The sequence below is a fragment of the Psammomys obesus genome, unplaced genomic scaffold (genome assembly GCF_907164565.1).
Source record: "Psammomys obesus unplaced genomic scaffold, mPsaObe1.curated_primary_1811, whole genome shotgun sequence".
NCBI lineage: Eukaryota > Metazoa > Chordata > Mammalia > Rodentia > Muridae > Psammomys > Psammomys obesus.
In genome coordinates, this window is record NW_026592732.1 from 5,020,289 (window position 1) to 5,033,602 (window position 13,314).

The window sequence follows — 13,314 nt, forward strand, 5'->3', positions numbered from 1 at the left end:
GCTTTCCAAAACTCCACTAATGGAGCTGTCTTTGTGTTTCTGGTACATGTTCAGTTGTTGCTTTGTCTTACCTTTGCTTATGTTATGAGTAGGTAGAAGTTCAGGCTCACTGGTCATTTGGAAGAGATACACTCAACAGGCTTCGGTGAGTGATGACTGAGGTGATGGTTTGACCCTGTTAGTTCACATGATTCTGAAGTAAAGCAAGGGATGATATCAACGGTGAGTCACTTCAAGGAGTTCGTGTTCACAGATCCTGGCTAAAGGGTTATATAAAGTGGGGCTTTAAGGGAACTTGCAGTGAGAGGGAGCAGACTGAAGAGCTGGGCTCTGCTGAAAGGAGATGGGCACAATGAAGTTTCTCACACTGATCGTGGCCTTGCAGGTTTCTGCCTCTGGGGCTGCTGCCATGAATGAGACAGAATTTGCTAAAGTAAGTACTGACACTGGTCCGTCCGGACGGGGTCTTTAATAGCTACTGAATTTGCAAATTTTATTTTGAAAAGGACAGTCTCCTTTGAAAATCAGCACAGGTAGCAGTCTCCTCAGGATTACAAAAGTGACATGATGCTGTTGAAAGAATGTCATTAAATTGGTGAATAATTGTGCCATCTACAAAAAGCTTTGGTGAAATAATTTTAGCCCAGTATAATCGGGTTACATTTCTGATCGAGTGTTGTGTGTGTTGATCTCCCACCTCATTTGTCTTTTATTTGTAGTAGTAATTTAATGTACATTAATGATGTGGGATTTACACATTGCTTAAGGCGTGTAGCCACTTTAAGTTTTTATAATAGTTTTAGCATGCTGCCTCTGTGCTCATTTATTTCAGATATTATTCATAAGTACTTTTAAATAAGATTGAAAAAACTTTGCCTTTTTTTAATTAAAAAAAAAATTGAGGCCCTGTTTTCTAAAGTTATATATACATTCCATTTTGAGACAGGGTCCTGCTCTGTTTTCTAGTCTGGCCTTGAACTTGTGAACTCAGGTGACCCTTCTGCATCAGCCTCCCCGGCAGCAGCTGGCTCTATTTTCTAACATTATCTTTACTTTGAATTTGCCCAAGTTTTCCACTGGCTAATTTCAATATTTTCCCCAGTTCTGGGGATCAACCCCAAAACCTGCTGGCATGCTAGGCAAGTGCTCTACCACTGAACTACTTCCCCAGTCAAGTAAGGTTTTGATGCCAACCCGAAAGCTTTGAGCGTCCTGACAATAAAGATTTTGCCAGCTACAATCCACCCTTGTACACTAGATGCTAATTTGGCTTCTAAAAACCGAGAAGCAAATCTGAAGAAGCAGAATAATAAAGTTTTTTTTTTCTCTCTGAAATTTTGGCAATCTGACTATTCACTTATGATATGTTTTAACTAGCATAGGAAAATATTCCTCCTTGTGATTGTTTCTGTAAACAACAACAATAGGCTGGGATACAGAGTTAATAAAATGTAACTGATAAGAAAAAAATTAAATTAAATTAAAAACAACAACAACAACAATAATGTACCTATGATTAAAAATACCTGGTTTAGGAGCATCTGTGAGCTGCTGACCAGGTTTGCATGGCTCTCAACAAAAGCCTGGCTGCATACGACTGTGTCCAATATTTGTGTTTTGTCTAGGGGTACTTGAAAAAATTTTATGACTTTGACAATGACAGAATTCCAATGACAAAAACAAAAACCAATAGAAACTTCCTAGAAGAAAAAATCCAGGAAATGCAGCAGTACTTTGGGCTTGAAGCAACTGGGCAACTGGACACCCCAACTCTGAAGATAATGCACACACCTCGGTGTGGAGTGCCTGATGTACAGCATCTTAGAGCAGCACCCTGGAGGTCAAGATGGATGAAGCGTTACCTCACCTACAGGTAATGTCAGTGTGTGCACACATGTCCATGGGTGTGGCTTCTAGAAACCTGAAACATTTAGCTACAGCAAAGTTTCCAAATCTAAGAGTAGCCTCTGTGAATTGTTAATATCAAACTCATTCGTTATCTCCAGGCTGGAGTGATGGCGCACTGGAGAAGGTGCTTTGCCATACAACCATGAGGATCAGAGTTCAGACGCCAAGAATCCATGTGAAAATCAGGCAGGCATGGTGGGTGCCTGTCACACTGACACAGGGAAGGCAGGGATAGGGGATACCCAGGACAAAGAGGCTAGCCAGACTAGTAGAATCAGTTTGGTTTGGGTTGAGAGACCGTGCCTCAATAAACAGAGTGGAGCATGACTGGGGAAGACACTCAAGCCGGCTTCAGGCCTCTCCATGCCTGCGCGCGCACATGACTGCAGCCCCACACAGTTTATTATCTCCACGAGGAGAGGGGCTCACCAAATGAAGACTTGCAGTCATTGGCCTCGTCATTGAGTCCAGAGCAGAGCGGCGCAGAAAAGCCGCAAGCAAACAGAACAAACCTGAATTAATACAAACGAAAGACAAAAGTCTGTAGGGTGGATAAATGTGGGATTTTTAGCATGGTGGCTACTAATGTTTATAAAAGTAAACGTTTCACAATAGTTACTGGTAAGTTACAAATAAGAGGAAATTGAATTACGTTTTGATTGATAAGAAAGTTTTTTTAAAAAAATGGTTTTGAACCTCAACAAATTTTTCCTCCCTAGACTGTTGGTTTCTGAGGAAGTTCTTCCTGCAGGCGTGGGAGCAGAACTGAGAGACAAGAAAAGACAAAATTAGCCAATGGTGTCATGTTTGTTTCCCTCTTTCTCTAACACAGGATCTATAATTACACTCCTGACATGAAGCGTTCGGATGTTGACTACATATTTCAGAAGGCTTTTCAAGTCTGGAGTGATGTGACTCCTCTGAGATTCCAGAAGATTTATAAAGGCGTGGCTGACATTATGATACTTTTTGCATTTGGAGGTATGTAACTTGAACTTCACCTGTGTCGTGCGTCACGCTCTGTGACATCATCATTCACCATGTGATGCCATCACGTGTAATTCCCTCTGCTGCTGTCACTTGTCAGGGTTACTGACAGATGTAACTAACTAGTGGCTTTCTTTCATTTTGAAAAGCTCATGGAGATGGCAGTTCTTTTGACGGCAGAGGTGGCACCTTAGCCCACGCTTTTTACCCTGGATCTGGTATTCAAGGAGACGCGCATTTTGATGAGGCAGAAACCTGGACTAAAAGTTCTCGAGGTAGGGGAGAGAACAAAGTGAGAACTAACCACAACAAAATTTAAGATAAGTCCTGATCTCAACAGAACACATATTCTGACAAAAGATTATGTTATAGTCTGAAATAACAAATTCTGATCATGTTTGTCTTTAAATCAAATTTGAGATTTTATATATTTAGTCTAATTTTCCCTGTTGTAAATCAGAGGTATTAGATGGGATTATGATAGAGATTATCTCTAAGGATCACCAAGAAATTGTGTACTGTAAACTCTTGGAAAGGTAAAAACTGCTAGCTGGGTTTTGACAAGTAAAATCTATAAACTTAAAAGCAGACACTAATTCTGTGCAATTCATTGTATGTTAACAATTTCGTAGTTTCACAGTGACGGGAAAGGTAATTACAGAAAATTTGGAGATCTCTCACAGGTAGGCATGGAGCCTTGCATCATCTTAGGATGCCATTTTCAGAATGTCCAATCACTAGCTGGGACTGTAACTCACTATCCCACTCAAAAAATTGGGGAATGAAGTTACCTTATTATTCATTATTATGATTGTCATTATTGGAGGCAATCCATAGTATAAGAAAGTTTAAACCATCATCTCAATAGCTTTTCTAATATCTCTTAGAAATCCTCAGTTATACAGTTCATTCATATGGAGAACATAAGGAGAAATTCAAGAATTTCTCTCCATTCTGAATCCCCCTTCTCTGGCTGATTTTTCATGTGACATATAGATGTATTTTTACATAACCCATGTCTACCAAAAGGGTAGACACAGAGCCTAAAGCTTACCAAATTTTTGATAAGGACATTTTGAAGGCTTGGAGACCTATAATGTATAATTTGGTACTTGCTGAACTACAAGTTCTCAGCCAAACATGTTTCATGCATCTGAGTTTCTCCAGAATTATTTGAGGACCAGTTGTAAGCTCCTCATCAAGGGAGAATGTTTTGGAATTCTAGAATAACTTAGAAATGTAGATCACTGCCGCTGCTCTCACCTGAGCAGCAGGCCAAACAAAAGTCAGTGACAAGTCTGAACAAAAGTAGGAACTGGAACATGTACCTTTGGCTTTGGCTCCTGTCCTTATCTTTAGAATTAATTTGACTCTATCTTTTTTTTAAAAAAAAAAAAAAGTGATTTTGAAAATTCTATCTGTGTGGTCTAGGCTGGCCTTGAACTCATGATTCCCCCTAAGTCATCTTCCAGAATTAATTTATTAATTTATTAGTTAAATCCTTTCCAACTCCCAGTACTCTATTTTTATTTTTATTTTTATTTTTACTGTTTATCAGCTTCCAATAATATAGAAAGGGTTTAGGAAGCATCTTTTATTAAATCCAGGTACATAAACTCTGAGAAATGTCACACCCTCCAGCTACACAGAAGCCACTGAGCTCCTCTCTCACAAGGGAGAATCACAATAGGATGGGCAAGGTGAACCAAACAGATTAAGTGCTTGCACCGATATTCACACCCCAGCTGCTTGGCTCTAAAGTTCATTGGTTTTAGCTCCACATTGTTGAAAGTAAAGTGGTGCCTTTAATTTTAGTTAGAATCAGGCATAGGAACGTTCATGCCAGGACATATTTCATTTGTCTACCAACAAAGCGGTCCCTAACAGTAGATGATTTTCACTCCAAAGGGACATTTTCAGAATTTATAGTTGAAAACAGAAGCAGGGATTAGTCCTTCCAAAGAGTGGTGCAACTAGAGATCTCTGAATATCCGTAACAGAGGATTGATCTGACAGTACTTACCTAGCCTCTAACGTCAACAATACTGACACTGAGAAATGCTATCTGAAAGAGTGAGGAATAAGTAAAGGACTATCAAGTGCTCCCTTTAAATGTGTTAAATGTTGTATTGTCTTCTTCGAAATGACAAGGCAATGGGTTGGAGATGGCTCAGAGGCTAAGAGAGTGCACTGGTCTTGAAGAGGACTGAGCTCGGTTCCCAGCACACCGGTTGGGGCAGCTCACGATCGCCTGTAACTCTGGCTCCAGGCAGATGTAATGACTCTGGCCCGGGCAGGCACCTGCATGGCTGTGTCATAGTGTAGACACAGAGCTGTGACACTCCCCCACTAACGGATGGATTCCTATCACAGGGGCAGAACTGCGTTATGTGTGAAAAGGTCAGGGGTCGGCAGATGAGCACCCCATTATCCCAGTCATATTCAGACACAATTTTCTCATGGATGTTGAGAACAGAATAGTGGCCGAGGAAAAGTGGAAGGTGGGGTGGGTAATGGTTGATCCAGTGGCACTAAATTACAGCCAGGTGCACGGCGAGGCAACTACAGACAACAGCCGTGCACCATTCACTTCAAAAGGCTGGCAGAAAGAATTTTGAGTGGTTTGCCACAGGTTTGAAGAGATCGGTGCATTTACACTGTCTTGAACATTTTCCAACGAGTGCAGGCATCAAAACATTACATGGTACCACATGGCCATGTATGATTTTAGGTGAGAGTTGAACAAAAAGTGACAGTCTATCTCACAGCTTCATTCTTTTACTTTGTTACCTCTCAGGCACGAACTTGTTCCTCGTTGCTGTTCATGAGCTTGGCCATTCCTTGGGGCTGCAGCACTCTAATCATCCCAAGTCAATCATGTACCCCACCTACAGTTATCTTGACCCCAACACATTTCGCCTCTCTGCTCATGACATACGTAGCATTCAGGCCCTGTATGGTAAGCTGAACCTCATCATTTGCTGTACGATGCCATGTGCTCTTATGAATCGTCTCATGTCTATACTTGGGAAACTTTACTCTCTTGTTTTGAGCCCTCTGTGCACCCTGTGAGACAGGCTTCGCAGACACTACCTTCATTTTGGCTATCATTTGGAGTGTTTTCTGACAGTGGCCCCACTGCTCTGTTGACATGGGCATGCAGAGAAAGGAAATTCAATCATTCTATTCTGTGATACTTCAACTAAATGGACAAAGTCCTCAGGGAATGTTTGCCATCGATTCCGCAGGAAACACGATTGTTTTGTATTTTTCGTTAAGAAACAGAATATTTTAAAAAGAACAGTTTCCTTTTACAAAATTTCCCCAAATGAACATCAAAATGTATTTTTAGGAGCTCCGGTGAAAAACCCACAGTTGGCAAATTCTGACAGTCCACCAACAGCTGCCTGTCACCAAAGCTTGAGCTTTGATGCTGTCACAACAGTGGGAGATAAAATCCTTTTCTTTAAAGACAGGTATGATTATTTTCATATCTAACGAATGTTATGGGCTATGTGATTAAATTTGTATTTTGTATTTTTTTTTGTCAGAAGATATTTGAAATGACGTAGATCAAATATACAGGACAGACACTTGGGCTTGACTCCCAAGTTTTGGAGAAATCTTAGATTTCCGAAGCAGGGAACTCTGTGATGTTGCTTGTGTTGTCTAGAAAGCTAGTGTGTGAAAAATAATTCGAAGTGGTAATCTGATTGGGGAATTAAAAGATAGGAAATGGAGACACCGGGCTGTGATGAGGTCACAGGAGCTGGTGAAATGGTTCTTTTGACAAAGTTCTCAGTGTTCAAATACAGGGACCTCAGTTTAATCCCCAGCCCCACATAGAAATGTCCAGGGCAGCCGCAAGGACTGGAAACCCCAATGAAGGGAAGGAGAGCTTAGCCACTGGAGCTTATGAGTCTAAGCCAGTCTAAGCAAATCATAAAGCTTCAGGCTCAAGAACATATGTCTCAAAAGATAAGGGGAGGAAATGGCTGAGGAAGAAACCTGTAGCCTCCACACACGTGCACAAACACAAATACATATACACGAACACATACGCACACACACATACATATACATGTCTGGAATTAAGGCTTTGAAAAGCTCCTGTGTAGACTTCCTTGAGTTCATGGAGAATTCCAGAATGCTTCCCAGTTTTTGTCCCAGAGCAGAAATGGAGATGAGGGGTTAGGTTGAGGGAGAGCCGGGAGGAAGGTTAATGTGTGGGACGTAGCGCAGATGCTCCCAAAAATCCCATTTTGAGATTATAAACCAGTAACTTCTTTCATTTACAAGCCAGCTAACAAGTTGTGAGACCAGACTATAACCTTACATCTGTGAGGTTCAAATTCTGGGTATTTCTTTTTTCAGGTTTCCCGTTTAAGTCATTGAAGTTATCAGACTTGATTAAGGTTCTCTTTCATGGTGCTCTCACACAGAAATTTATAGAGCGTGAAAATAAATAATTTCTTTCCATTTGCATTTTGAAGAACATGAATCTACAACAATTTTTAACATAATAACGAACGTATTTCATGCCAGGTTCTTGTGGTGGAAGTTGCCCGGGAGTCCAGACACCAACTTTACTTCAATTTCTTCTGTATGGCCAACCATCCCATCTGGTATTCAAGCTGCCTATGAAATTGAAGGCAGAAACCAACTTTTTCTTTTTAAAGGTAACTCTAATGCTTGGTTCTGCCACTGAGAACACTTTAAGGGAAAGAATAAGTAAAGGGAGTTGTATCACTCTATAGAAAGAGGCTGAAAACGGCACTCTGCACTTTTGTAATAGTGGCTCTGAACTGTGAATGAACTGTACAAGCCCAGCGATACAAGAACTGAACACCTTTAGGAAATGTGTGTGAAATAGGAGATAATGGCACTTAAAAACAATCCAACCAAACCAGAGAGCCACAGGAAGTAAACCAATGATAGAGGACAAAAACAGGGTGGGGTGACATTTCTGAGTGACAGAGAGGTCACTATTTATCATGGATGAAGCCTCAGGTTTGCGCTCCCCCACCCCCGAGAACAAACAAAATAAAATCAATTTGAGAACTCTACACAAGAGAGGTGTTTTTTTGGTAAATCAGTATTTTCATTATCGATTTGGTGAGATTCTGTTGTGCCCTTCGTGTTTGTTCTCATAGACGACAAGTACTGGTTAATAAACGACTTCATGCCACAGCCGGGCTATCCCAGAAGCATATCCTCTCTGGGCTTCCCTGAGTCCGTGAAGAAGATCGACGCAGCTGTCTTTGACCCGCTTCGCCGGAAAGTCTATTTCTTTGCAGATAAACAATATTGGAGGTAAGGCCCAATGGCTGGTACCTTGTTCATTAAGATTTGAAAAACAGGCACAGAATGGAATTTTCCAGAAGATGGTTTTTCTATGAATGTTTCAAATGTCTTTGTCTTTCTTAGGAGAAGCAGCAGGGGAATATGGTCCGAAATAGTCACTGTTAACCTGGTTCTTTACTCTGGGCCTTTGGTTTTCTGATTTAATTTCATTTTGGAGAGTGTCTGGAACCCAGGACTCCTTTATATAATGGGTGTACCCAGAAGACAAAATGAGGAACCTATTTTTGAGTGGCAGAGAGTCAGAAGGAGGCCAGCAGCTCATCAAAGCGGCTGTCTGGTTCTGTCCTATTCCTCTGACGTTGCAGGGAAAAGGATCACCCCCATCCTCTCCTGAGGATGACAGCCATGAGCCTCACTGTTTGCATTTGCAGCATCGACAGTGCAGAATATGTTAAGACAGGGAAGCCTCTATGTTTTCTTGAATATTTAAAGTAAAACATGTAATTCCAATTGAATGTCACATATTTGTGATATAAGTCTGTCGGCCAACTTTAGCTTTACACTTCCAACCGACAAGGAATTTCCTTTTTCTAGATACCAGAGAGCTAATGTCAGGCAAGCAATGGTTGGAAAACTAAATTGAGTGAAAAATAAGAAAATATGCACGTTCAATTGGAAGTCTGGAGAAAACTGACTCTACACTCACTGGCAAAAGAAGTTTTTGGTTTTTGTTTTTTGTTTTTTGTTTTTTTTAATCAAAGGACCTCACTCTCCAGTGTGGACATGACGTATTTTAACTTTTCGTTTCTCTCTAACATGGATGTTCAAAACCCTTTGATCCCATGTGTCTTAAGTCCTTCTTCTTTTCACCATGAGAGAAAATCGCTGATTTGTGTCTTGCTAGGAGAGATTTGCAAAAATGGCGGTAGGCAATTAAGTCACCAGGGCAGCGAGAGCCGTCATGTATCAGCCCCCTTCAGTGCCAGGCTGCGCGGGAAGGGAGGGGGTGAGCCTTGGGGAAGCTGCGAGGGTGAGAAGACTGCAGTCCTGAAGCTCAGGTTCTGATTCCTGTGGTGACTCAGGGAAAATCAACCGACTGCTTAGGTCTATTCACCAGTCCATTTGAAAGGCTTTCAGGGAAGAGGAGCGTGTGCTTCCTGTTGGGCAGCCCATTTTCTCACTGTGATCCTGCCGGCTGTTTTCTCCCACAGGTACGATGTGAGGCAACAGCTCATGGACCCCGCTTATCCCAAACTGATTTCCACACACTTCCCAGGAATTGAGCCTAAAATTGATGCAGTCTTCTATTTCAGAAGTAAGTAGACTGGGAAAACATTAGAAATCCAATTGTAAAGTAAGGCAGCGCAGACTGGGGTTGGGGGTGGGGCGTCAGCTGCTCCAGCCTCTGGTGTGCATCTGTTCAGCTTCAGCCTCAGCAAACTTGTCCATCAGTGTCACACAGCAATGATACAGCCGCGTTGTGTGAAATGAGCTGCACAACACATTTAACAAGGACGGGAAGCCCCAGCTTGTCCCTTCCCCTCTCCTACTGACTGGACCAAGGTTCAAAACCAAATTTTGACTTCTCCTAGCCAATTCCTCCTTCATGACCCCTCTGTGCCTGACCTAGACCCTGGGTCATCTCTTGAGACTTCCACCCAGAGGGTGACTGGCTGTGGGTGGAACATCAGGGCAGGAAATACCGCCAAGGGTCTCCAACACTGGCATTTCAAATCATACCGTTTGTAGTCTAATCTAATCTTTGAAAACAGCTCTAGGCTTTAAAGAAACACGAGGTGACAATTAAAGAATGCATTTGTTTTCATTTCAGGGCACTTCTACGTCTTCCAAGGAACCCACCAATTAGAATATGACGCCCTGTTGCCCCGTGTCACCAGAAAGCTGAAAAGCACGAGCTGGTTTGGTTGTTAGGAAGGATTCAGTGAAGGGTGCTTGCCAGCTCTTCCCTTTCACAAGTGTGTGTTACATATTCACTGTACGCTCGGGGTCTAGCTACATGACAATAATGGAACATGAAATAAGGTCAGGTGTCCAGACCACGGGTAAATATTTACACAGAAAAAAATGCTTTCATAAAATTTAACCTGCTTCGGTAAACCTTTTCACTTGATTCTATTCTTAGTTTTGAAAGCAGATGCCTTCAGAGGCCAACAGGTTTCTCTGAAACTTGTTTTCTAACCACCTTTAGGTGGGAAAATTCCCTGTCTTCACTGAAATTTAACATGTATTCTTTTCTCAAATAAATTTAAAGAAAGTATTTTGTAATGGAAGTTTTGGTTTCTCTGAAAACTCAGTTATGTTATGTAAATATGTGTTTGTTTTAATCTCAAGAGTGGGATTTTAGCTTGGGCTTTAGTTTGTCCACAGCTAATAATTGCCAAATGTGGGGAGTGGTCTTTGCCACTTGGTAGAGGCCTGCCTCCTGCAGCATGGAGAGGCGTGTGGTCTAGGACTTTGAGGGTGATAATTGCTAGAGCCCAGAAAGAGAAAGTGTGGCAGTTTGGAGAGACCAGAGACTGACAGTGTGGCCACTTGGAGAGACTCAGGAGAGATGCTCAGTAGAGCAGCAATTGGAGGAGAAAGACAGAGGACACCCTGGCTGCCTTTGCTGTTGACAGAGATGGTTACCCAATCTCTGACCCAAAAGACCCCATCGACTCTAAACAGCTGGGAAAACTACAATGGTTTATGCCTCCTCTCTCCCCTAACCTTCTCCCTCTCTCACTTACCTAGGGTTAAGGAGTTGGCAGAACGGAGGTAGAGGCCTAAATACTCCAAATAAAACAGTGTTAAAATGAGCGTCAACAGTATTTGGTCTTTAATTTTTTTTTCTTTAAAAAACATTGTGTGTATGTGTGTGTGCGCGCGTGTGTATTTTGCCTGCATGAATATTTGTGTATCACATGCATACAGTGATGGGAGAAGCCAGAAGGGTGTCAGATCTCCAGAAATTAGAGTTACAGCTAGTTGTGTGCAGCCATGTGGGTGCTGGGGACCAAACCTGGGTCCTCTGGGAAAGCAGCTTCTACTCTTAACCACGGTGTCATTGCTCTAGTCCTGGTTTTTAATTTTTCTCTTGCAAAACAGAATGAGTGTTGAAAATAACTCTGGGCTTTCTTTTTTTTAATTTTTTATTTTTTTGTGAAGCCTGTAAAGTTTCTCAAATTAAAAAAAAAATTATATTAATCACAGGTTATTTATTTGTATCCCAGCCGTAGCCCCCTCTCTCATTCCCTCCCAATCCCACCTTCCCTCCCTCATCTCCTCCCTGTCCCTTTCCAAGTCCCCCTCCCCTTCCATCTGACCCTGGTTTATCAGGTCTTTTCAGGACTGGCTGCAATGTCCTCTTCTGTAGCCTAGCAAGGCTGCTCCTCCCTCAGGGGCTGGGGGGCGGGTGGAAGAGCTTGCCATTGAGTTCATGTCAGAAATAGACCCTGTTCCCCTTACTAGAGAACCCACTTGGATACTGAGCTACCATGGGCTATATCCAGGCAGGGGTTCTATGTTATATCCATACATGGTCCTTGGTTGGAGAAACAGTCTCATGAAAGACCCCTGTGCCCTGATATATTTGGTCCTTATGGAGCTCCTGTCCTCTCTGGGTCTTACTAACTCCCCCTTCTTTCATATGATTCCCTGCTCCCTGCTGAAGGTTTGGTTATGAGTCTTAATTTCTGCTTTGATACACTGCTAGGTAGAGACTTTCAGAGGCCCTCTGTGGTAGGCTCCTGTCCTGTTACTTGTTTTCTCCTACCTCCAATGTCCATCCAATTTGTCTTTCTAAGTGAAGATTGATCATCTTACCCTGGGTCCTCTTTCTTGTTTTTCTTCTTTAGGTGGATAGATTTCAGTATACTTATCCTATCTTATAGGTCTATATAAGTGAGTATATACCATGTGTGTCTTTCTGCTTTTGGGATACCTTCCTCAGGATGATCATTTCTAGGTCCCACCATTTGCCTGAAAATTTCATGATTTCCTCGTTTTTAATATTCCATTATGTCTTTCATACAAAGTTTTTCTGTGACTGTACCAAGGAGTCAATAGAGACTTAACAGCTAGAGAAAGTTGGAGCTTGGAGTCCTTTTGACCAGTTGTGTAAGAACACCTGTGTAATCCCAAGATGAGAGTGCATTCTCTAGCATGTGATTCCAGGAGTAATGAGAGGAGGCAGGATGAAGTGGGACTTCTGTTCTCGTTGGGTGTGTTTGTGGCTCATTTCACAGCAGAAAGTGGACTGTACTATTGCCATATGACTTTACAGGAAATTAAGTCTAAGCCTCCTTGGACATAGGAGGAATTGTGGGTAACACACATTTTGTTTGTTGTGGGGGGAAAAAAAACAACACATGACGGGCCCCTCCAGCCTGTGTCCTGGCTTGCCTTCTGTCCATTTTATTTTTTGTCCTGATATCTTGGCTTCCTATCTTCTGCACTGAGTATGCTGTAGAGCTCCTCCTTAGAGCTTACGAGTTTCTTAAATATGTCCAATATTAAGACCATATTAAAGCGTGGTAGTGCATGCCTTTAATCCCAACACTCAGGAGGCAGAGACAGACAGATCTCTGTGAGTTCAAGGCCATCTTGGTCTACAAAGAGTTCCAGGACAGCCAGGGCTGTTACATAAACAATCAAAAAAAGAGTGACATACTGATCAAGATACACAGAACCCTTAATAGCAGATAATCATTTGATCTTTTTTTTTTTTTTTTAAAGAATAAAATCAAGCAGGAGGGACCGGGAAAAGAGAAAGGGTTCCTTAGCCTGCCTCCATGTCTCAGATGTGAGCGGTAATCTTCATCATCAACTTAACAGAACCTGGGCTCATGTAGGAAACACATGAGGACTGTTTAGAAGAAGAGCAACGGTGGTGTGAGTTCCTGGCTTCAGAGTGGGTGACAGATTGACTACACTCCCATTATGGAAAGGACAATGCTTTATCCTTCATGGGACGGGCACTTGGCATTTCCTGTACATGACGCTTTTGCTTAAACTGTCACCCATGGACTTTCAGAACACCTGACCACCATCACGATGCTCCACACAGCTTTGTTTCTGTCCAGGGAACTTATTTCACAGCCAAAGTAAAGTAGC

General features: G+C 42.1%; 1 protein-coding gene across 1 annotated transcript; it reads left to right on the forward strand.

Moving 5' to 3' along the window:
• Nucleotides 1-329: 329 nt before the first annotated feature.
• On the forward strand, nucleotides 330-11,030 carry Mmp12 (matrix metallopeptidase 12). The gene is made up of 10 exons (XM_055615548.1): nucleotides 330-433; nucleotides 1,626-1,873; nucleotides 2,741-2,889; nucleotides 3,045-3,170; nucleotides 5,693-5,854; nucleotides 6,248-6,371; nucleotides 7,441-7,574; nucleotides 8,049-8,208; nucleotides 9,411-9,514; nucleotides 10,031-11,030. Exons 1-10 carry the CDS (start codon nucleotides 344-346, stop codon nucleotides 10,129-10,131), a joined length of 1,398 nt encoding a protein of 465 aa, XP_055471523.1. The 5' UTR covers nucleotides 330-343; the 3' UTR covers nucleotides 10,132-11,030.
• Nucleotides 11,031-13,314: the final 2,284 nt, after the last annotated feature.

What these genes read in the sequence shown, in the direction of transcription:
- Mmp12 (XM_055615548.1), top strand. Translation starts at nt 344, where the DNA reads ATGGGCACAATGAAGTTTCTCACACTGATCGTGGCCTTGCAGGTTTCT. An exon ending in GATACTTTTTGCATTTGGAG is followed by an intron (nt 2,890 to 3,044) that starts GTATGTAACTTG and finishes CATTTTGAAAAG; the next exon opens with CTCATGGAGATGGCAGTTCT. An exon ending in GCAGATAAACAATATTGGAG is followed by an intron (nt 8,209 to 9,410) that starts GTAAGGCCCAAT and finishes TTTCTCCCACAG; the next exon opens with GTACGATGTGAGGCAACAGC.